Below are 25,310 nucleotides of genomic sequence, written 5' to 3'. Positions count from 1 at the left end.
TCTCTGTGGTAGAGGGAATCCATCTGGAAGCAGAAGACACTAGGGTGTCCAGAAAACATTAACCTGGTTCAAAAAACAGACCATGTGTGTGGGTCTGTTGCAGTTAGTTGAAGAAGTCTGCCGACACTGTGGGGTCTGTTAATTTTCAAAGATTGCAGAGCTCTGACTTCCAAATCTGACTTGGCATGCACCACCGGAAGTACTGATTATCAACCCTCTTGCAGTAGACATGTCTGTAGATGGATACCATAACTTTCAAGTCATGATGTACCACTTTATCAAGCTTGCTGTAGGAGTTCCAGTCTGTGACCAGACCAGCAGGTCCACCAACCAGATGGCATTTCTGCCTTCCAGAAGATACATTTAGACCAGGGACCCTGTTTTGAAAATGAGTTCTTCCAGGAATGAGGCTACTCACTAAACAATAAAAAGTCACACACTACTCCATAACACCAACAAGGCTGCTCATCGTACCATGTTATTCTTGGCTGTACTGTCATAGACTACACAGACCTATGGGCCACAGTGCCAACAGAAGAACTTGAACAAATTCTGACTTCCTGGATTCCAGACTGGCAATGACACCTGTCTAAAGTCCAACACTTTGTTAAAGATAGGTCATGGGTGACGCAAGGAGAGTTGGAAGTGTCAAACTTTGACCTTCAAGCTGGGGATAGAGTGATAGTCTGATGTAGGCACACGCCAGCAAGGGGAGCTAAAAATAATATGAGGAGTCCCTGGAGTTCACCTACAACAGCTCAAACAACCCTAAAAAATTAGGTGCCTACAATGTAAACCTCTCAAACACATTGAGACCAATAGAGAGGCCCATAAGGGAATTTTCAAAAAACCCATCAAAATTCTTGAGCATAAACATCTTTGCCACAAAAGGTTCATTTGTGCCTGCCTCCTGCTCTTTTACCATAATTTACAACACCCCCATGAGAAGTCATCATTCCTGACAGTATTGCACTGGCCAAAGGATCACCCAGCTCAGGTAAAAGTTCCCACTGTGGAGTCCTCTGAACCACCATCCACTGACACTTCTTTAGACAGAGATGTGTCTCTTCTTGTCCCAAAAGATGGAACTAAGATTTTTCCAGAGACCTGATTTCAAGAGATTCCCTGTACATGTTGAACAGGGTGAATATAAATGAATTTAAAAACTTGCAAGAAGCAGCATGTTCAAGTAGGGTGGAATGTAGCAGTGGCCATTTTCTCCCAATGCTCAGATGCAGGCACAGACCCCTTTAAAGCCCCAATAAACCTCAAAACAAAAATGTAATATATTGCAGCTTCCAATCCTTAATGTGGTAGTAAAGTCTCTTGAACAAAAATAAAAATAATAGGTCCTCAGTAGGTTTAACTCATAATGTACTAGTAAGCACATTATGACAGACCAACCTGCAAATGGAAACCTCCAGAGCAGTGCTGCCACAGCTCCACCTCAGTCTTCGCTCGGTCTTCAATCCAGGTTCCGCATCTTCAGCCACATTAATGTCTGGAATGCAATGATGTCATTCTGACAGACGGGAGTCACGTTACTGTGGCACACAGCATGTGCATGCTCAGATCATATTCCCGCAGACAGGCAGGGGGTTATAATAACTCTGTCAGATTGTTTTTACATTTTGACTTTATTTCCACTTTAAATGTAGTGGCTGCATTAGTTTTTTTTTTAGGCTTCTCTTCCGTTATTTTTACCTTGAGATCTGTTCAGTAATACACTTCCTGTCTTTTGGTGTTTCCACTCCTTGGAGGAGCAATTAAGACACCCCTGGACAGCAGCATTGTCCATCTTGAGAGAATGTAGTGTTTGATGCACCAGAAGATTTAAAGGGGTAGTAAACTATTTCCCCCCCCATAAAAAATCCCCTGCAAAATAATGTCATAATGTGCTAGTATGCATCGCTTATTATGAAAGACTTACCTTGAAATGAAGCCCTCCAGTGGCATGCTATCACCGTTGACAGGGCTTCCATCTTCACACAGTTTTCCTTCCAGGTTCAGGGGCTTTGTCCACTTGATTGACATGCACAAAGGAGTCTCGGCTGTGGCACAAAGCTCTGAGGGGACGGCACAGGCATGCTGTTCCTTTACAGCACACGCTCCGATTACGTCTGCAGGGACACTGGATATCTCCTAAAAGGTGCATGTTTAGGAGATATTCTTTGTACCTACAGCTAAGCTTTATTATAAGCTTGCTTGTAGGTACAAGCTTGTAGGTCCACTTTAATCTGGCCATAGATGGTTCGAATCTCGCCCGGTTCAGCAGGAACTGAAAAGATTGAAACCATCTATGGGCAGGCTGATTGTACCCAATTTATTTGTTGTACAACTTGGGTACAACAGCCTGTTGGATTTTTTATGCGATTATTGCCAGCACATGAAAAAGGTTTTACCTAAATTAATAAAAGGTGACCATTGTAAGCACCAATGTTAGCATGGAATGGTTTGTCTCAACCTTCTAACCTCTCAACACCTCATCCACTTTTGCTGGACACTTTGGTCTCTTAAAGGAAATTAAAAAATTATTAGGCTTACTGGCTGGATCACCAGGTGAACTAATGCAGCCACCACATCTAAGAATTGGGAAGCTTCAATATATTACATTTTTGTTTTTTGGTTTAATGCCTCTTTAACTCTATTTCCCACAACTCCTCCGGGTTCCTGAACATGCCCAAGGGAAGATAAGTTCCTCAGCTTCCCTACATCAGATTTTCAAAGAGGCCACACCTGGTAAAACAGTCATAGCTGAGTAAGTGATCTGCAGCCAGGTGGACAGTCCTCCTCTGTCAAAATGCAGGCAGCTGGACCAGAATATAATAGCACACAGCTTCTCCGAAAGACCCAGCTACTGTGGAGAGCACGTTTCCAATTGATACCAGAATACTGTAGTTCCAGTTGTGTGGCACTTTGTACTCAGGTTTTGGAGTACTCTGCCATTTCACCGGTGTTACCAGAGCTACCCTGCTGTACACTATGGTGGATGTTGTTTATGCGAGTAATCATAAGTAACTATTTGTGTTCTAAACCATTTTACTGAAGTAGTAATTCTCATCTAGCCGCCCACAACTTTGCCCCCAGCTACATCACCACCCTGGTCTCAAAATATCAACCAAATCGCTCTCTTTGATCCTCTCAAGACCTTCTGCTCTCTAGTTCCTGTGTCACCTCCTCCCATGCTCATCTCCAGGACTTCTCCCGAGCTTCTCCCATCCTATTGCACTCCCTACCCCAAACTGTCCAGCTGTCTCCTAATCTATCCACCTTTAGACGATCTCTAAAAATCTTTCTCTTTAAAGAAGCCTATCCTGCTTCTACCTAGTTAACCACCATTTATTTCCTCCATCAGCTCATTCCCCCCACAGCTTTTACCTTTGTATCACTCAACCCTTCCTCCTAGATTGTAAGCTCTAACGAGCAGGGCCCTCTATTTCCTCTTGTACCAAATTGTATTGTAACTTTAATGTCTACCTTCATTTTGTAAAGTGCTGCACAAACTGTTGGTGCTATATAAATCCTGTATAATAATAATACTAATAATAATCTAGACAGTTATTTTATAGAGACTATGCTATGTAGCCACATTAGCTTGACTGAGCGCCAGAGATGTATTGTTTTGAAGAGTTTATGTCTTTTGCCATCCTAAACCTGTTTTTCATTATTCTTGAACCTGTGCAACATTATTGCTTCTAGCTTTGCACTTGTTTAGTGAACTGCAAATGATGGTTTCACCCTGTCTGTTTATTTGGCCAATTACCGATTACCTATTTGTTACGTTACTACCCTGCCATACACCAGTAAGAGGGCAGTTGGAATGCAGGTATTACAGGTAATGGTCTCAGGCTGTATTTATTTAGATGCTGAATGTAGATGAGTATCCAGTAGTCATGGTAATGTACAAGCAGTCCACCCATGTTTGTAACAGAATAGACAGATTAGGTCTGAATGATGTAGCTAAATTGTTCCCATATGTGCTCATCCAATCAGCTCAGTAAACGAAATTGTACAGTTCATTTCAGAAAGCAATTGGCAGGGTTAATAACTATCTGCTGAGTGTCTTCTTTTCCAGGCTATGTGAATGCAGTCATTAATGTGCTTTTCTAACTGTTAATGATCAATTTAACAGTTTATATATAGACATTGTTCACACATCCAAGATACAATCTGAGTATACCTGACATTCTCAGAGCACCTCCCAAGTTTAGGGCAGAAAGCATATAATGAACCATGCATTTGCTTTACTTTATGTGGCATCATGCTGCCCAGAATGTTTCCTGCAACATCTGACCCTTATCAGATTCCGTAGACCAATGTACTTTCTCCCTTCCCCACCAAGCATCCTTGCCAGGAAAGCATATGCAAGCTGCCAGAATTCCACCCAAGGTCATACAGGTGGTTGTGTTTAATGCATATGACTACATTTAGGCATTAGAACCACAAGATCCTAGATAGATTTAAACCTATCTAATCAGGTTAAGATTATTTATTGTATTATTTGCCATTCAACTAATAGTATACACTATTTCTTGAAAAACACAACCAGTGCCGTGTAGCTGTACAAATATCCAGTTGACTCTAGCAGCAATGTATCCCAGCCAGTGTGCAATTAATAAAGAAAATGACAATTATTTACATGAATGAAACTCTGAGTATTTTGTTTGTTTCTGCATACTAGTCAATATGGAGACATCTGAAAACAAGAAGGGTTGCCTGCTGTTGCATCCATTACGGAAGCAGACTTTTTTGACATGGTGAGTACAGGTGTTTGTGTTCATATAGCTTTAGCCTCAGTTCAAAAAGGCTAACACATAGGGGTTGATTTACTAAAACTGAAGAGCGCAAAATTTGGTGCAGCTGTGAATGGCAGCCAGTCAGCTTCTAACTTCAGCTTGTTCAATTAAGCTTTGACAAAAGAAAACTAGACGCTGATTGGTTTCTATGCAGAGCTGCACCAGAATTTGCACTTTCCAGTTTTAGTAAATCAACCCCATAGTTTTTTTAATTCCTGTATGTTATTTGAAAATTATTATTCAAGATTACTTGTGTGTTATATTACTTATTTTTGTGGCAAATATTTGTGCATGTTAAAGTCAGTTCAACTAAGATTATCAAACATGTTTTGCACCTAGAAATATTGCTAGCTTCTAGCGAACTGCCTATGGGTGTCTAGTGAGAAGATAAGGAAAATTGCATTTTTATGTGGTGTTATGTGATAGTTTTTGTGATTTAAATATTTTGATGCAAAGACTATAGTAGGATAAAATAACAAATCTAAAACATTTCTGGTACTTTTCTGCTACAGGAGACAAGTTGGTTACTGATTTTGCTAGAAAATTAAGTGTCTGTAAGAGAATGGGCCATCCTTTGATCCAGTACTGAATTGTAATACCCAACTCATTCAACCTACAGTATAGATTGGCTGATCAAGGGTGGTGTATAATGGCTTAGCAACAGAAGTTTAAAAATGCCAGCTTTATCCCTTCATGGAGGGATGAAGTCAAGCATTTTTCACTGGAAGCCACAATGCATTTTTCATTTACATAGGTTTACTTTATTGTATAAAACATTTACATGGATGGCAAGTAAAAATAAAGAATCTGGGAAATTCATAAAGAGTGTCATAGACACTTTCTTGAATTCCCTTAGTCCTCCGTATGACAAACATTGGTGCGGGTGACAAATTTATATATATCTCGGGAACAGGTGTATGAATCTTTTGCATATTTAGGGTTTCACTGAGGCTGGAGTGTCCATACAAAAGAAATTCAGTGCATGTTCAGCCCCTTCTTAGCCAAGATACTGCCAGCTGTGCAGCTGACAGCATCATGCAACAGATAACTCATCCCTATTCAAGAGATTCCCTGGCCCTTAGCTGAAATTAAACAAAAGGGCAGGGATGCTGCAGACATCATTTTCAAAATATGGACATTGCCATATCTGGAAAAGGATGTCACCAGCATCCCAGATCCTGTCACTGGTTGGCAAGCTAATCTTTTGGGAATGGGTCATTGGTTACTAGGAAGGCATGGTCTGCAAGTATCCTAGCAATTAGAAGCCCTGTGCTGGAAACTTTCAAATTAATTACTACTTCCCAGCAGATACTGTTTGCCCACCTCTAATCACTGGAATCCCTCTGTACCCCTACTCAGAGTTGGTACTAATTACAGCCAATTTGCTTATCTGTGAACTGTCAGTAATTCTTTTAGAATCTGTCACAGCCACAGCAGTAGTAAAAACTAGCTGAAGCTGGCACACTTGTCGTTACTGGTACCAAGACTTGGACAAAACTTTCATGAATTTGGAGCAAGTTATGTTACTGGGACCATACCACCAGAAAAGGGTTGTTTTTGCTTTATTGATTTCCCCCTTCTCGTGTGCTCATGGTGCAGAGGTCATAGTTTATACTCTAGAACAAAGAGGAAAGGGCCCAATCATCAGTAGAAATAAAAAATGTTCTAGTGTCGATGGTCAGTAGGCCAGAAAATATTTGAGAACTATGTAGCTGCTGCCACTATGCTGAGTGTCCTGGACACTTGATACTCTTTGCCCCACTATGGGGCATTTCCTTCAGCTCATCTCTGTTCATCACAAAGGCCCACAATGCTCCTCTGGACTGGGCCCCATAGCCACTACGTGGATTGCTATGGCAGCAGTTCTGCCAGTGATTGCCTACAATACATCATCTAGCTACATTGATGCTGTCCTACTAATTTCCATATATTGTTCCCATAAAGAGTCTCCCCACCACAAGGAAAGCATTTGGAGTTTTTTTCAGTTACCTGAATCCCATTGAAGTGTGTTTGGACTTTGAATACCAAGAACAATAAGAACCCATGAACTCTCAGTTGCCATCTATTCCAAAAATGTTTTTGTCACCTGCACATAACCTGATCCCCTCCCTTCCAAGAAACACCTTTACAATTAACCTACCTTCAAAAATTAACACGATTTGTTTTTAAACTGCTATCACCTAATCTGTCCTAGTACTTTATCATTCACCTTTAACGTTAACCCCATCACCTAACATAACCATTACAGCAATTTAAAAAACTAAACTTGTTGCCAGGCTATGCACATTCAAGTATTTACACATTTTTAACAGGCAGCAAATGAGCTGAAAACAAGCTCTCACTGACCTATGTAATGTAGGTATTGACACCAAGGAGCAATGGTTACCATATTCCATGTTATACCCTGAATGTGGAAAGGTGGAGTATGATTTTAAGCAGAATTGCCATTAGTTTTTTGGAGATATTCTAACTCTTTTATGATTGCTAGTTTTTTGTCCATGTTCTTATTGGTGAGACTTTCTATCACTTACTGTTCTGTTACTGTTTCTTGTTTCTATCGAAATTAAATAAAATGATTTGCTGTAGTTTGGTGTTAACTCATAAACAAGACTCTATGGGGTTTATTTAGTAAAGCTGGAGAGTGTAAAATCTGGTGCAGCTGCATGGCTGGATCTAGGGGGGTCCTGGGGAGGGCTGCGCCCCCCCCCCCCCGGATTTCATTTGCGCCCCCCATCCCTACACTCAGAGCTAGGACAATCAAAAGGGAGAGTGACAAAGAAGAGAGAGTAAGGAGGAGCACAGGATCGCTTCGTCCATTGAACTGTACACAGTTTCTTTACCCGCCTCTATCTCCTGCAAAGAGCGGTTATCTCTCCCAGCAGGAAAAGTGGGTAGGGTCAGGTAATGAAACTGTGTGCAGCCCGATGGACAGAGCAATCCTGTGTCATTAGCTATATGGAGCAGCTCTCTCCTGACAGGAGGGGGGGGGCAGAGCACAGCACAGCACTACTCCTCCAGACTAAGCTGGGAGGATGGGGGGGAGGGGCTTACAGGCAAATTGTACATAATGAAGGGGGAGGTGTGTGGGGAAATCGTAAATTGTGCTTGGGCTGAGAAGGGGCTATTTGTGCTGGAAAGGGTAATGGTGGTTGGACATTTCTGCTAAGAGAAGGATTTCGGGGGATTTAAGCCAGGAAGGGGCTGGGGGGATTTTTTGTGCCTATTTGTGCTAAGAGGAGGCGGGGAATTTGGGCTTAGAGGGGGCAGAGGATCTGTGCTGGGAAGGGTACTTTGGAAGGGGTTGTGCTGGGAGTAGGAATTTAGAGGAATTTGTCATAGGGAGGGGATTGGAGGATGGGGATTTAGGGAAGGGGGGATTTGTGCTAGAAGGGGGATTAGTGGGGAGATTTGTGCTAGAAGGGGGGATTGGGGGTTGTGCTAGGAGAGGGAAATAGTGGGGGATTTGTGCTAGAAGGGGGAATTGGGGGGATTTGTGCTAGGAAGGGGGATTGGGGGAATTTTTGCTTGGAGGGGGGATTAGTGGGGGGGATTTGTGCTAGAAGGGGGGATTAGTGGGTTTGTGCTAAGAAGGGAAATTAGTGAGGGGGGGAGGTTTGAGCTAGAAGGGGGGATTGGGGGGTTTGTGCTAGGAGGAGGGATTGGGGGATTTGTGCTAGGAGGGGGGATTAGCAGGGGGGATTTGTGCTACAAGGGGGGATTGGGGGTTTTGTGCTAGGAGGGGAGATAAGAGGGGGGATTTTTGCTAGGAGGGGGGATTTGTGCTAGAAATGGGATGGGGGGGTTGTGCTAAGAGAGGGGATTAGTGGGGGATTTGTGCTAGGAGGGGGGATTAGCGAGGGGAATTGTGCTAAAAGGGGGATTGGGGGGTTTGTGCTAGAAGGGGAGAATAGTTGGGGGATTTGTGCTAGAAGTGGGATGGGGGGTTGTGTTAGGAGGGGGGATTTATACAAGAAGGGGGTTGGAGGGGGTTTGTGCTAGGAGGGGGGATTAGAAGGGAGATTTTTGCTAGAAGTGGGATTGGGGGGGTTGTGTCAGGAGGGGGGATTAGTGGGGGGATTTGTGCAAGAAGGGGGATTGGAGGGGGTTTGTACTAGGAGGGGGGATTTTTGAAAGAAGGGGATTGGGGGGGATTTGTGCTAGGAGGTGGTGAGGGAATTTGGGTTATGAAGGGAGACCGGGAGGGAATTTGGAGATTTGTACTTGGATGGGATATTTGAGAGCAAAGTGGATGTGTACATGGAGGGATGATTTTGTGGGTGAGGGAGATTTGTGCTAGGAGGGGGTAATTAGGGGCATTGGTAGCGGGATTGGGGGGGCAAAGGTTTGTGCTGGGACAGCGGTTTATACTGGGAGGAGGGGGAATTTTTGCATTGTTGTTTGGGTAGAATTTTGGCTTGCAGAGAGAAGTTATATTTCGGGGGAGCATGCTGATTAGTTCTGGTTTTTTTTTGAGGGGAGAGGAGACAGGATGCTCACACATAAGGGGGCTTCATTTGTTATCTTCGCCTTGGGAGCTAGATAACCTTGACCTTGTCTATTGAACGACTGTATACTGCCCTACTGAGTCTTGTACACTCCCCTGCTGACTTCTCATCCAATGTCCTGCTGACCCCCTGTACACTGCCTTGATAACCCGCTGTAAACTGCCTACAAACTGCACTCTGTTCTACAGGCTGCTGTCCCTATCTCTCTGCCCTGCTGGCCCCCCTGTACACTGCCCTTCTGACTTCTATACACTGCTCTGTTGACCTCGCATCCTCTGCCCCCCTGATGTGTTTTTACTGCACCCCTACATCAGACAGTCTAGATCCGGCTCTGTGCAGCTGTGCACGGTAGCCAATCAGCTTCTAACTTCAGCTTGTTCAATTAGGCTTTGACAATAAAACCTGGAAGCTGATTGGTTTAAAAGCAGAGCTTTACCAGATTTTGAAGTCTCCAGCTTTGGTAAATAACCCCCATATTTCAAGCAGCTTTTCTAGTTTTTGTTAAAATAAATGTTAAATTCTTTGTGTAATTTATGTTTGAAATAAATAACACATTCTAATTTGCTTTTTTCTTCATTCAGGGTTCTGTTGTTGATTGTGCTGGTAATGGGTTTTCTAGAAAGTGCTGATGCTGTGAGTATATATGTTATTTTAAATTATGTAGAATTAAGAGAGCACAATTAAGAGAGAAGCATTCAATCAAGAATTATACTTTAGGCTATAGCAACAAAACAAATGTACTTGTGTATAAAACTCTACTTTCTTTGTTTTAATTCTTGAGCATTAGTGACTACAACTAACCGTATCCCAGGAATGTTAATCAATCTGTCACATTTTGTTTGAGAAATTTGACAGCAGGTATATGATTTATGACTGTGCCATATAATTGATCACTTGTGTGATTAATAACTACAATTGTAAGCTCAGCCAAATATTCCAAGTCTACCTACTTACCTATCTTTTTGTACTTACCCATTATGTGGCTGTACTGCCAGGTCTGCTAGAAACTCTACACTATTTCTTTAAATGTGCTAGTTCTGGGATCAAATTTTTCCTAGTGAGCTGTACTTCCAGGGTGTGGTAAAATCCCATGATACCATGTAATTAATAGGGAGTACATATGTGAGTGCTGTAATTCATAATGTGAAGAATGGTTTACCGTTTTGAAAGAGTTTTTTATAGAAAATTCTGGAAACCCATAACCAGAATATAAACTTGGATGACCCATTTTTTAACATTCTGTATTTGAAATAAAGGTTGAAAATGTATTAGCATTTGGCTTCATCAAATAAAAGGGTAAAGTGATTCATACTGCGCTAGGTGGGTCCATGGCTCCCTGCACCACACAGCCAGAAGCATGTTTAGCTCATCACTGTGTACTTCAGTCCCACCAGAAAATGGCTAAGGGCAACAATCCAGCATATGCTATGTCAATTTATTTATTGCACTTTTTTAATATTGCTGGAATGCAGGCCAGGATAATTGTGGCTGGTCTTCACGGGTGAAGGCTGTCTTAAACAGGCAGTTTTACCAAAGGTGCAGCTGTCCTTTAAACAAAGTCCATGCAGGACCACAACTCCATGTTTCACATCACTCAGTGCTTACACATAAATTTGCTTTATGAGTAAATGCTGAATGGCATGAAATTCATTAAGGATTTGCAGCTTGTTGTATGTATGCAATAAAAAGATTTGTGAAACATATACTGGACTCTGTAAAGCAGGGGTGTCAGACTGGCGGCCCTCCAGCTGTTGTGAAACTACATCATGCCTCTGCCTTAGGGAGTCATGCATGTAACTGTTAATCTTGCAATGCCTTATGGGACTTGTAGTTTGGCAACAGCTGGAGGGCCACCAGTTTGACACCTGTGCTGTAAAGAAAGCCATGCTGTTCTAAGCAACAGTATGTACCCTCCCCTGACTTCAGGCAGTGAAAGGTGCAGGCATCCAAAGGGCTCATCTAACTTGTTGCTGGTAATAACAACAAAGAAAGTGGAGCTGCACACTACAGTATGAATCAACCTGATACTGATGTAGTGATACCCCCGAAGGGGCTGCTTACATTTGTTCACTCCGTTACTCTGCCTCTCAACCCCAAGAACTGTCTCAACCCCAACTGACACACCTGGCAATAAAGTGCAAGGACCAATGAAAAGCACACACTTTATAATAAAACACAGTTATAAGCTTTACTGTAAGACTTCTATGGGAAGTAATAAACATCAACAACAGGTATAGGTTAGGTGAACCAAGAGAACAGCAAATACTGAGACCGAAAGCAATTTAGCTCACTTTTACACTCAGGCTGCTTTCAGGGGTTTCTAACCGTGAATAACCCCAAGAGCAGAGGCAAACACTTAACTGGCAACCTCAAAGTCGGTCTAAACCCACTTTACATAAATTTGGCTCTATGATGTCCAAGCAGGAGGAGAGCAGAAGAATGACTCTCTGTTGTGTCAGACTTCTACCTTCTAACCCCCGACACCACAAGCCCAATAGGCAAATACTGTGCCCAACTGATGCTTAATAGCTACTTTCCAAGGTAAAGCTATCCCCTCACACACCATGCAATATAGAGGCCTGAATACGCATGAGAGTGCCCGTATGGCATCAGTAACTTCAGTCTCTTGGTAACAGGATGAATCTTGGGATCTTCAGCTAGCCACTTTTGTTGGTGCACTTAAACTCCTATGGTAAAGTATAATTGTAATCCTGTGGCAGTATTTGTATAGCAAAGCAAATACTGTGTCTGTTTAGCAGGGCCATCTACACACCCCAGTGCCTGGTGAGTATGGGCAAAGTGTGATGTCTCTGTATGTGTGCAGTGTTCCTGTCATCTGCCAGTGGGCAAAATCCCTCTCACCAGATCCTGTGACTAAGGCCCAAACGATCATCCTGGAAATGACAGGCTCCTCTGGTCACCTCACGATGAGCGCTTCTGTATTGTAGGTCCACATCTCTCAGTTTGGATGTTCCCCTGACTGATGCAGATAACTCAGCATGCTGTGAACTGACCCTAAGCACTTCTCTGCTAGGTCCAGACTGTTACCTTGCCACATGCAGACTGCCTCCCCTCAGGAGAAAACAAGATGGAGTCCTTCACTCTGCTCTCACTAAGCATGATGGCCTTTGAAGTTATATTTCCATATCAGCCTATCAGGCTGTTTCTGTTCAGGACTACATATTCCACAATGCTTTGCAGCTGCACCTCCTGCTTGAGAAAGTCCCTGTCATTCGCTTCTTTAATGGCTCTTCTGATTGGCTCTCTCTCTATTACAGTCTGAGTGGAGAAGGGAGGGGCTGAAGTCTCTCACTGTGCAAGTGTTAGGGTTCAGAGGAGATGCAAGTCAGCAGGTTACAGCAGTCACAGATAGGATTAATTTCCTCCGCTACACTGAAGTGTACAGGACCAGCTTCAGCTAGTCTCCTCTCATGCCATGCTCCTCGAATGCATTTCACCCTCCCATGGGCTTAGTCATGGTCACATATGACACATGGTCACTCCTACCTCTAAGACTAAGGCAGGCCTTACATTATACATTTTGTTTAGTTCAACTGACAGGCTGAATGAAAAAAAAGTGTTGTTTCCCCCATCCACACGTACAAGGTGGATGAGAGAAGCACTCCTGATGTGCTACTGCATTCTGACAGTGGGAAGCCTTCCCCACAATCAGAACACAATGATAAGTGTTGCCGGCTATAGCCAGTGCCACTGTCTGGATAAAAAACAGCAGGGTTTTACAACCAGGGTGCCCATACATGGATCAAAATTCTTCCGGTCGCTGCTAAATGGGCTGAATTTCTATTCATGTATGGCGGACTTAGGCCCGTGAGAGGGTGAAACGCATTACAGGGGCATGGCATGGGAGCAGACTATCTGATACTAATCCTGTACACTTGAGTTTTGGGCTGATTCTTAGTGTGCAGATTCACTTTCTTTATTATATATGTTGCACTGTTGCTGTTATCCATTTTATGATTGGAATTTATCTTAAAAAGTTTGTTGCATTGCAAGAAGCATTTCCTTTCTGCTCTGCTTTTTCCATCAGCTTAGGGGCACTTTATAAGACATTTTATTAAGTTGTCAAATAATGATTTTATATTGAGATTCCAAATAAGGGGAAAAATAAAATGTATAGTTTAAAAGGGAGAATACTCCTAAAGACACCGTCTAGGAGCAACCATTTTGAATATGGGTGATGTTATTCTTGTGTAGAACAATAACTCATTAGGAGAATTCTAGCTGTCACAAAAAGTATTTGGCCAAGGCCAGTTTAAAATTGCAGCTGTGTAATCTGGATTGATTTCAGAGTACTGAGAGGAAATGGTTTAACCTTAGAAAGGTTCTCTAGGCTCTTTTGGACATTGTAGTAATTTTAGCATATAGATTGTGTTTATAGAGGGAGCCAAATCTGTTTGCTAAAAGAGAGACAGTTTTGTTCTAGCAAACTACAATGAAGTATGTCAGAAGTTTTTTAAGGATACTGCTGGCGAATTCCTGGAACAACTGGCATGATATACAATCCAAACTAAGAGTGACTAGTGATAATGATTGTTAAAACTTACCATTTGGCTCTTGGGTCAAACTAGGTCATTTACCATACCGCCAAGGGCAACATTTACAACTGTGTTGCCAGCTGTATCATTGAAGCAGAGATGTATTAACAAAACAGATATCACAGCATTACCTAAAAATCAGAAGTACATGGTGAAATAAGAAAGGTAAAAAATTTGGCTGATCAGGCTACGTGACATACTATATGTTGAGAGAAAACCCAACCTAATTTCTGTTACTAAGTCATGTGCTTTTAGTTTTTATTAACATTACAGGTACTTATATAGCTCTGTCAATTGGTTCAGCGCTTTGCACACATATTGCACAATCACATCAATCCCTACCCTCATTAAGCGTGCAATCTAAGTTTTCTAAGTCATGTGCTTTTAGTTTTTTATCCAGTAGGATCACTTGTACATAGGCTCCAAAATGATTATTTGAAATTTGGTTAGTAGATCTTACATGATTACAGTAGCTTTTTAAATACTTAACAAAACAAGATATACTGTATGCTCTGACAACTCATGGGGCCCCCGGGCAATAGGGGATCATGGGGCCCCTGTGTCCTTGCCCACATTCAAAGCACACCCAAAAAAGCCTATAAAAGGTACCAGGGGCATTTCATTGGTTGGTTCCCCTTCTTACCCCGGGCCCTCGGGCAGTGCCCAAGTGCTCAAATGGTCAGTCCACTCCTGGATATATCACTCCATGGCTTTCCTTATATTATATGCAAAATGTTAAATTTAAACAATACAATCTATTCCTCAAAATTATGGAATGTAATTTTTTTAAATACCTGAGACATGAGATCATATACTGTATGTAAATTGAATTATTCATCTTTTTTAGCTTTAGGTTTCTCCACTTTCCCAACATAAAACCAGTTTATGACAGCAATAAAACATTAGTTGTCAGTGAGGAGAGTCACTTTAATGGCAATGGGGCACACATGTGAATAAAAGCTGCTCTGGAACATTCATGTGTTATCTATAGCACAGTGGTCAAACCTTTAGGTGGGGAAAGTAATAGTGAAGTCTGGGAATCTCAGAAATTATTGTTTCTGCAAGATAAATATATGAAAAGGTCTGTGCACTGTTAATATGGACTGTTATTTGACTAAAAACTCCTTCACGCTTATGCATATTATTATTAATTATTATTATTATACAGGATTTATGTAATGCCAACAGTTTGTGCAATGCTTTACAACATAAGGGCAGACAGTACAGTTACAATATATTTTATACAGGAAGAATCAGAGAGCCCTACTCATTAGAGCTTACAATTTAATGCATATGAATTAAAGCGTATCTGAACCCAAAACCAAAAATTCATGTATTGTAGTTTAAAAGTCCTCAGAGGAGGTGGCTGCATTAGTTTGTTTTCTCAAACTATTTTATTCAATCCTACCTGATAATCCTGCGAATAGCATTCTTCCTGCCCTTGGGTGGCTACCTTCTCTCCTGCCCTGTATCTATGAAGGGAGCCATGGTTGTTACCCAGACTGGACCTCAATGCACGTTTGCCTTTGTTCATCTCTATTACATTAAAGCTGTCCATACGTTATACAATTTTTATGTTCAATCTCCTTTAGATTTACCTTCAACTATGTAGTATAAGGACCTGCCTGATTGCATACAAATTGAAAGTGTTTAGGTGTGACCTTATTTTATGTGGTTTTCGTAGATCTAAAGGAAAATTGTACAAGAGCATTGTATAATGTATTGCCAGCCTAAGGTAAACGTAATTAACAGGTGACAAGAACACTGAATTTCTGGCAAGGTCAAAAGTTATTTTCTGCACTTGCTGAAGGACAAATTAAACCATCACATATAAGAACTGGTGAGATGATGAACTATTACTACATTTATTGACCTCTGGATGTTTTTTGTTTTGGTTGAGAAACATTCACAATAGTTAAATTCATAGGACTGCATGATCCATGTATTATAGTGCATTTATTATTCATTTAATGAGCCAGCTTAAAGTGGAAGTTCACCCTAAAATTACTCTATGAACATTAAACAACCAAATAATATGTGTAGTTTGAAAAATGTATTGCACCATGTTTAACTTCTGTGCATGCTTCGGTTGTCCAGCAATCTCGTTGTCCAGCAATTGCAAGCCTTTTGCAACTCATGGCCAGCCTTTTGCAACCATGTTTAACTTCTGTGCATGCTCCAGTTGTCCAGTAATATTGTTGTCCAGCAATTGCCAGCCTTTTGCAACTCATAATGCTGCTCAGTCCCCCTTGTGTTATCTATATCTTTGAAAGCATCAGGGCACATAGGAAGCATTTCTCAGTCAGGCTTTACCATCACAAGATGTAGGTAGCATTTGGGGCTAAATAACACCATGGGATTGATTTACTAAACCTGGAGAGGCCAAAATCTGGTGCAGCTCTGCATGCAAACCAATCAGCTTCCAGTTTTTTTTGTCAAAGCTTAATTGAACAAGCTGAAGTTATAAGCTGATTGGCTACCATGCACACCTCCACCAGATTTTGCACTCTCCACTTTTAGTAAATCAACCCCTTTGAGTTGCACTGTGTTGTTGGTAAATGGCAAGCAGTTTCCAATCAACCAGAGCCAAAATTGTACAGATGTCAAACATTGTGCTATCCATTTATGAAGATTCAGAACATGTTTTAATGAAATAATAAAATCCTGAAATTCCAGAAATTTAAATTGTTCAAACCAAAACTAAAAAGATTCGGCTGGAGTTGCTTCAAGGTTCAAGGTGTAGAGAGTTACACAAGAGCGTACACTGGTGTGCTGCAGTGCACAGTGGTATAATCAAATAGTTATACCAAATGTCCAAGGAGGAAAAAAATGGGAGTTTAGGAACTGCAGAATCTGAGGAGCCCTGCTAACCTATTGGGATTGATATACTAAAAGCAAATAAATTACTTTGCAAGGTAGTTTTTCTCCAGAGCTTAGTAATTGAGCGGAGCTCTGCTGACGTCCATCATCTAATCATGTGCAAGCAAAAATATTGTTTTTTCATTTTCCTCGCACGGGATTGGGTATTCTTTGCAAAGTAAAATTTTATCTCATTTACTAAGCTCTGGGGCTAATTCTCTTGTAATGAACAGTCTATTTGCCCTTAGTAAATAAACCCCAATGTGTATATATTAAGTAGGGAATTTTAGGATTATCTTTCATTTGTTTTGTGTTTACAACGTAAAATGTTCTAGCTGTTTTGGTTTAGCCACATAGTAGTGAATAGGATTTCTACTTCCAATGCATTTACATACAGTAGATGTATTTTATTGCAGTAATACAAACAATTTTGCATCAGATTTAGTATATGTATTGCTGATAGGATGCACTGCCAGCTCTCATTGGTAAAATCAGACATTTTCCTCCTATCTAAGATCCTCTAACCTAAGGTTTCAATTATTTTACATTATGCCAAATCAGGGTATAGATTCCTTTGTTTCCTTTTTTAACTACAGCAAGTGGCAGGCACAATCAAATATAACCCAATGTTGTCCATCTATAACAGAACTATAAGCTGTAAGTGGCCTTATCATTCTCCATTGGCATCAGACACCCATCATTGACAGTTCGGTTGGCTGTTGGACTTTCTGTTGTAAATCAAAAACTTCCACAGACAACCTTAAGGCAAGGGCATAGGGAAAAGAGCTGAAAATGATGGACATTTCATAGAGGACAGAGAGATAAGATAAAAGTGCAATCCAGGTCTTCCTTGCTTATACTCATTTATATAATTTATTTATTTATTTCAGGTACTTATATAGCGCTGTCAATTTACGCAGCGCTTTACATATATATATATATTGTACATTCACATCAGTCCCTAACCCTCAAGGGGCATACAATTTAAGGTCCCTAATTCACATTCATACATACAGATACTAGGGACAATTTAGACAGGAGCCAATTAACCTACCAGCATGTCTTTGGAATGTAAATATGCTTGAAAGAAACTTTTTGAAAAAATGCAATAATTTGGCATGAAACTTTGCCTATGAGCTGGAGCATCCTGTAATACAGACCATTCACTGCTGCTCACTTACTTTGATCAGGGTGATAGGTCTTGTCTCCGCCTCCTCCTACAGTTTTCTGCAGGCAGCTTGTAGTGGGTGGAGCCTTCTGGTCCCTCCCGCAGCTCTACTCTCTGCACAGGCTATGTACATCACAACGATGATGTCACCATTATTTTTACAAGGTAATTACTGGGTTTGTAAAGGCATTTGGGATAAATGTATATCTTTAATGACTATTGAGGAATTTATTTAAATGAAAGTTGTGCCTGGTGTTCAAGGTCAGACTGAGATTTAAAGTGTTCTTTTTGTAGTTTTGGATAGTGTAGGGATTATATGGAGCCTCTATCAGGGTTTATTATTTTTATAATTATTGCTTCCATCTCAACTGGGGAAATTTACCATATTGTCATGGTGACTATTGTCCCCGAGACAGAAAGTAGTTGGAAATCCAAAATATTATGGTTGTAAGGCAGGAGAAAATCTTTCAATGAGCATATCTATTCCAATGACAATTGTCTAAGAGAGAAATTTCTACCACTTTCTGTTGCATTTCTAGGACAGGAAGTGAAGGAAAAGCTCCCTAATGAGACACAGAAAGCTAGAAAAATACCTGACGGAGGTTCTCACTCTGCCTTGCTCTATCCAAGATTAAAACAAATACAATACTGCTAGAGATACATTTAATTATTAAAAATACAAAGCAAAATGGGTTACATAAGGTAATCAGCATACCTCTTAATCCACTGATTTAACAATTGGTGGTAGAGAGAGACGTTATAAATATATTGATTCATAGAAGGGATTGTGAAGGTATGAGATGCGGGTTGCATTTTCTGTTAACAAATAAATAACTTTGGAAGATGGGAGTAATCTTTAACCTTTCAGGTCAGTCAGCTCCCTTCTGTTTTGTATTAGTGGAACAGAATCTTGGCTGATTCAGCAGGCAGGAAGAGTTTCCTTATGAGTTTCACAGATTCTGTCATGAGAAATCCGATATCATATCTTAATTTCAGTTGTCATGTTCCCTGCTACCATGTGGGAGAGAAAGTGAACAGGAAGACTGTCTTGAAAACCATCCATCTATTGAAATGTTGCGTACAGAATTATTTGATATAAAGGCTAATATGGAAATGTCATTAAAAGTCATGTTTCATTGTAAATAATGATCGGCTTTTACAGTTCATTGTCTAGTCTTCAACCTTATAGTACCTGGCTTACTAAATATACATGTAAACTTGCATTACATATTTAATACTGTGCTTTTCATATGAAAATGTTCTTTCATATCTCATTTTACCAAGAAATTATGTTATCCCAGGCCAGTCTAATTTAGTTAGTGGTAAAGGCGTGTGTTTTTTATTACCCTTTTTATGAACATTCTTTTTTTTCTGGTTCCAGATAATATAAATGTGATTGCAAGAATAGGAACCACATAATAGTTCCCAGGCCTCATAACGGAACCCCTGCACATTGTAACTTTCCAATATGGGGGTGTTGCAACCTAGCAAGTCCACAGTATTATCTAAAAGTATAAATACTTATCATGCAGATTGCCTTGATCTAAACTATAGATATTGTGACAATACTAGATCCTGCCACTGTATTAGTTGGATGGAACACCATAGGTTACATTTTGAGGGGCTCCAGAATGTCAGTTCTGAGCGGAGAAGCTTGGTTTTTCATCTTTCTCAGGGTTTTGTAATTTCTGAATCAGGGTCAGCAGTACAGAGGCTTCAAAGAGCGTTGGGGCGGAAGAAGCCTCTAATGCTGTGTCATGATCTTGCCGGAGACCAGCAGGGTGAATGTTATAAACAATAGTTCAGGGTTGCACCCTGCCAAGGAGTCCATGAGGCTGTAAGGGGGCAGCCAGTGCTGTGCATGTCAGCTCAGCCCAGGTGTAGTCAGATGGAGGCCCAAAGCCTCAGAGCCTGAGAGCCTGAGTATGCAGAGTGTGTGCTAAGCAAGCTGCTGGAGTGCAGACATTGCATTTAAGCACAGGGGTGCTGTTAGTCAATCTACCTGAGCAGAGACTGCAATAGGTTGCCAAGAAGCAGTGTTTGAAGCAGTGGTAGAAATCCCTGTGTGGTCAACTGTTTTATGTGAATTGTTCTTTCATTTTAAAACTGCAGAGTGCGAAATCTGGTGCAAATCTGCAGAGAAACCAATCAGCTGCAAAGTTTTATTGCCAAAGCTTAATTGAACAAGATGAAGTTAGAAGATGATTGGCTACCATGCACATGTTACAGGATTATCAGATCAGAATGACCTGAGTGCAAGGTATGATAAAGCTGCAGCCTGCAGTATTTGTATCAAGAGGAGAACAGAAAACACATGTGCTCACTTGCTCATTATGAGTTTAATATGGCAAACGGAAAAGAATCACATTATACAAATAATTACTTTCTTTATAGTGGCAGCGCAGGCCACATGGAGAAGAGCATTGTGTTAAAGAGTTACCATTACTAAAATGTAGGAACAGAGAAAGTGAGTGTCAGAACTAGAGATGAGCGAAGAAATGAAAAATTCGATTCGGCTGATTCGGCGAATTCCAGTGTGAAATTCGATTCGATGCGAATTTCTCCGCTACGAAGATGACTTATTTAAAGGGTTTCTAGGCTTCAGAGAGCCTTTAAATTAGTGCAGAACACTGTACCTTTAATTTAAATGCCCTTGGAGATGAGGAAGGAGAAGGAGAAGGAGAAGGATGAGAAGAAGGAGAAGGAGAAGGATGAGAAGAAGGAGAAGGAGAAGGGTGAGAAGAAGGAGAAGGATGAGAAGAAGGAGAAGGATGAGAAGAAGGAGAAGGAGAAGGATGAGAAGAAGGAGAAGGAGAAGGATGAGAAGAAGGAGAAGGAGAAGGATGAGAAGAAGGAGAAGGATGAGAAGAAGGAGAAGGATGAGAAGGAGAAGGATGAGAAGGAGAAGGATGAGAAGAAGAAGGCTGAGAATAAGGAGAAGGATGAGAAGAAGGAGAAGGAGAAGGATGAGAAGAAGGAGAAGGATGAGAAGAAGGAGAAGGAGAAGGATGAGAAGAAAGAGAAGGATGAGAAGGAGAAGGATGAGAAGAAGAAGGATGAGAAGAAGAAGGATGAGAAGAAGGAAAAGGATGAGAAGAAGAAGGATGAGAAGAAGGAGAAGGATGAGAAGAAGGAGAATGATGAGAAGAAGGAGAAGGATGATAAGAAGGAGAAGGAAGAGAAGAAGGAGAAGGAGAAGGATGAGAAGAAGGAGAAGGATGAGAAGAAGGAGAAGGATGAGAAGAAGGAGAAGGATGAGAAGAAGGAGAAGGATGAGAAGAAGGAGAAGGAGAAGGATGAGAAGAAGGAGAAGGATGAGAAGAAGAAGGATGAGAAGAAGGATGAGAAGAAGGAGGAGAAGGATGAGAAGAAGAAGGATGAGAAGAAGGAGAAGGATGAGAAGAAGGAGAAGGAAGAGAAGAAGGAGAAGGAGAAGGATGAGAAGGAGAAGGATGAGAAGAAGGAGAAGGATGAGAAGAAGGAGAAGGATGAGAAGAAGGAGAAGGAGAAGGATGAGAAGAAGAAGGATGAGAAGAAGGATGAGAAGGATGAGAAGAAGGAGAAGGATGAGAAGAAGGAGAATGATGAGAAGAAGGAGAAGAAGGAGAAGGATGAGAAGAAGGAGAAGGATGAGAAGAAGGAGAAGGATGAGAAGAAGGAGAAGGATGAGAAGAAGGAGAAGGAGAAGGATGAGAAGAAAAAGGATGAGGAGAAGGAGAAGGATGAGAAGAAGGAGAAGGAGAAGGATGAGAAGAAGGAGAAGGATGAGAAGAAGGAGAAGGATGAGAAGAAGGAGAAGGAGAAGGATGAGAAGAAGGAGAAGGAGAAGGATGAGAAGAAGGAGAAGGAGAAGGATGAGAAGAAGGAGAAGGATGAGAAGAAGGAGAAGGATGAGAAGGAGAAGGATGAGAAGGAGAAGGATGAGAAGAAGAAGGCTGAGAATAAGGAGAAGGATGAGAAGAAGGAGAAGGATGAGAAGAAGGAGAAGGATGAGAAGAAGGAGAAGGAGAAGGATGAGAAGAAAGAGAAGGATGAGAAGGAGAAGGATGAGAAGAAGAAGGATGAGAAGAAGAAGGATGAGAAGAAGGAAAAGGATGAGAAGAAGAAGGATGAGAAGAAGGAGAAGGATGAGAAGAAGGAGAATGATGAGAAGAAGGAGAAGGATGATAAGAAGGAGAAGGAAGAGAAGAAGGAGAAGGAGAAGGATGAGAAGAAGGAGAAGGATGAGAAGAAGGAGAAGGATGAGAAGAAGGAGAAGGATGAGAAGAAGGAGAAGGAGAAGGATGAGAAGAAAAAGGATGAGGAGAAGGAGAAGGATGAGAAGAAGGAGAAGGAGAAGGATGAGAAGAAGGAGAAGGATGAGAAGAAGGAGAAGGATGAGAAGAAGGAGAAGGAGAAGGATGAGAAGAAGGAGAAGGAGAAGGATGAGAAGAAGGAGAAGGAGAAGGATGAGAAGAAGGAGAAGGATGAGAAGAAGGAGAAGGATGAGAAGGAGAAGGATGAGAAGGAGAAGGATGAGAAGAAGAAGGCTGAGAATAAGGAGAAGGATGAGAAGAAGGAGAAGGAGAAGGATGAGAAGAAGGAGAAGGATGAGAAGAAGGAGAAGGAGAAGGATGAGAAGAAAGAGAAGGATGAGAAGGAGAAGGATGAGAAGAAGAAGGATGAGAAGAAGAAGGATGAGAAGAAGGAAAAGGATGAGAAGAAGAAGGATGAGAAGAAGGAGAAGGATGAGAAGAAGGAGAATGATGAGAAGAAGGAGAAGGATGATAAGAAGGAGAAGGAAGAGAAGAAGGAGAAGGAGAAGGATGAGAAGAAGGAGAAGGATGAGAAGAAGGAGAAGGATGAGAAGAAGGAGAAGGATGAGAAGAAGGAGAAGGATGAGAAGAAGGAGAAGGAGAAGGATGAGAAGAAGGAGAAGGATGAGAAGAAGAAGGATGAGAAGAAGGATGAGAAGAAGGAGGAGAAGGATGAGAAGAAGAAGGATGAGAAGAAGGAGAAGGATGAGAAGAAGGAGAAGGAAGAGAAGAAGGAGAAGGATGAGAAGGAGAAGGATGAGAAGAAGGAGAAGGATGAGAAGAAGGAGAAGGATGAGAAGAAGGAGAAGGAGAAGGATGAGAAGAAGGAGAAGGATGAGAAGAAGAAGGATGAGAAGAAGGATGAGAAGGATGAGAAGAAGGAGAAGGATGAGAAGAAGGAGAATGATGAGAAGAAGGAGAAGAAGGAGAAGGATGAGAAGAAGGAGAAGGATGAGAAGAAGGAGAAGGATGAGAAGAAGGAGAAGGATGAGAAGAAAGAGAAGGAGAAGGATGAGAAGAAAAAGGATGAGGAGAAGGAGAAGGATGAGAAGAAGGAGAAGGATGAGAAGGAGAAGGAGAAGGATGAGAAGAAGGAGAAGGAGAAGGATGAGAAGAAGGAGAAGGATGAGAAGAAGGAGAAGGATGAGAAGGAGAAGGAGAAGGATGAGAAGGAGAAGGATGAGAAGAAGGAGAAGGATGAGAAGAAGGAGAAGGAGAAGGATGAGAAGAAGGAGAAGGATGAGAAGAAGGATGAGCAGAAGGAGAAGGATGAGAAGAAGGAGAAGGATGAGAAGAAGGATGAGAAGAAGGATGAGAAGAAGGAGAAGGATGAGAAGAAGGACAGTTCTGTGACAGTTTCTGTCTATTTCTGACAGTTCTGGGACATTCACTCCATACAGCGGTTTCAACCGCTGTATGGAGGGAATGTCATAGAACTGTCAGAAATAGACTATTAATGACAGTTCTGGGACTGTCCTTCCATGCAGCGGTTGAAACATTGTATGTATTTGTTTCCATAAATGGATCCATTTATGGAAACAAATACATACAATGTTTCAACCGCTGCATGGAAGGACAGTCCCAGAACTGTCATTAATAGTCTATTTCTGACAGTTCCATGACATTCCCTCCATACAGCGGTTAAAACAGCTGTATGCAGTGAATGTCCCAGAACTGTCATAAATAGTCTATTTCTGATAGATCTGGGACATTCACTCCATACAGCTGTTTTAACCGCTGTATGGAGGGAATGTCATGGAACTGTCAGAAATAGACTATTAATGACAGTTCTGGGACTGTCCTTCCATGCAGCGGTTGAAACATTGTATGTATTTGTTTCCATAAATGGATCCATTTATGGAAACAAATACATACAATGTTTCAACCGCTGCATTGAAGGACAGTCCCAGAACTGTCATTAATAGTCTATTTCTGACAGTTCCATGACATTCCCTCCATACAGCGGTTAAAACAGCTGTATGCAGTGAATGTCCCAGAACTGTCATAAATAGTCTATTTCTGATAGATCTGGGACATTCACTCCATACAGCTGTTTTAACCGCTGTATGGAGGGAATGTCATGGAACTGTCAGAAATAGACTATTAATGACAGTTCTGGGACTGTCCTTCCATGCAGCGGTTGAAACATTGTATGTATTTGTTTCCATAAATGGATCCATTTATGGAAACAAATACATACAATGTTTCAACCGCTGCATTGAAGGACAGTCCCAGAACTGTCATTAATAGTCTATTTCTGACAGTTCCATGACATTCCCTCCATACAGCGGTTAAAACAGCTGTATGCAGTGAATGTCCCAGAACTGTCATAAATAGTCTATTTCTGATAGATCTGGGACATTCACTCCATACAGCTGTTTTAACCGCTGTATGGAGGGAATGTCATGGAACTGTCAGAAATAGACTATTAATGACAGTTCTGGGACTGTCCTTCCATGCAGCGGTTGAAACATTGTATGTATTTGTTTCCATAAATGGATCCATTTATGGAAACAAATACATACAATGTTTCAACCGCTGCATTGAAGGACAGTCCCAGAACTGTCATTAATAGTCTATTTCTGACAGTTCCATGACATTCCCTCCATACAGCGGTTAAAACAGCTGTATGCAGTGAATGTCCCAGAACTGTCATAAATAGTCTATTTCTGATAGATCTGGGACATTCACTCCATACAGCTGTTTTAACCGCTGTATGGAGGGAATGTCATGGAACTGTCAGAAATAGACTATTAATGACAGTTCTGGGACTGTCCTTCCATGCAGCGGTTGAAACATTGTATGTATTTGTTTCCATAAATGGATCCATTTATGGAAACAAATACATACAATGTTTCAACCGCTGCATTGAAGGACAGTCCCAGAACTGTCATTAATAGTCTATTTCTGACAGTTCCATGACATTCCCTCCATACAGCGGTTAAAACAGCTGTATGGAGTGAATGTCCCAGAACTGTCATAAATAGTCTATTTCTGATAGATCTGGGACATTCACTCCATACAGCTGTTTTAACCGCTGTATGGAGGGAATGTCATGGAACTGTCAGAAATAGACTATTAATGACAGTTGTGGGACTGTCCTTCCATACAGCGGTTGAAACATTGTATGT

The 25,310-nt window shown here is 41.3% G+C and overlaps 1 protein-coding gene across 1 annotated transcript in view; it reads left to right on the top strand.

Annotated features, from left to right (window-relative positions):
• The window catches only part of COL4A2 (collagen type IV alpha 2 chain), a 288,895-nt gene that overhangs the window by 4,546 nt on the left and 259,039 nt on the right, over positions 1-25,310 (top strand). Inside the window, exons 2-3 of the mRNA XM_089693591.1 lie at positions 4,682-4,757; positions 9,883-9,934. Of these exons, the coding sequence (XP_089549717.1) occupies positions 4,687-4,757; positions 9,883-9,934 (123 nt within the window). The 5' untranslated portion in view covers positions 4,682-4,686. The remainder of the gene's footprint in view (positions 1-4,681; positions 4,758-9,882; positions 9,935-25,310) is intronic.

The sequence above is a fragment of the Staurois parvus genome, unplaced genomic scaffold, assembly GCF_062004578.1.
Source record: "Staurois parvus isolate SC_StPar_1 unplaced genomic scaffold, SC_StPar_1.0 ptg000634l, whole genome shotgun sequence".
Classification (NCBI taxonomy): Eukaryota; Metazoa; Chordata; class Amphibia; order Anura; family Ranidae; genus Staurois; species Staurois parvus.
The sequence above is the reverse complement of the archived record's forward strand: the minus strand, read 5'-3'. Positions and strand labels throughout refer to the sequence as shown.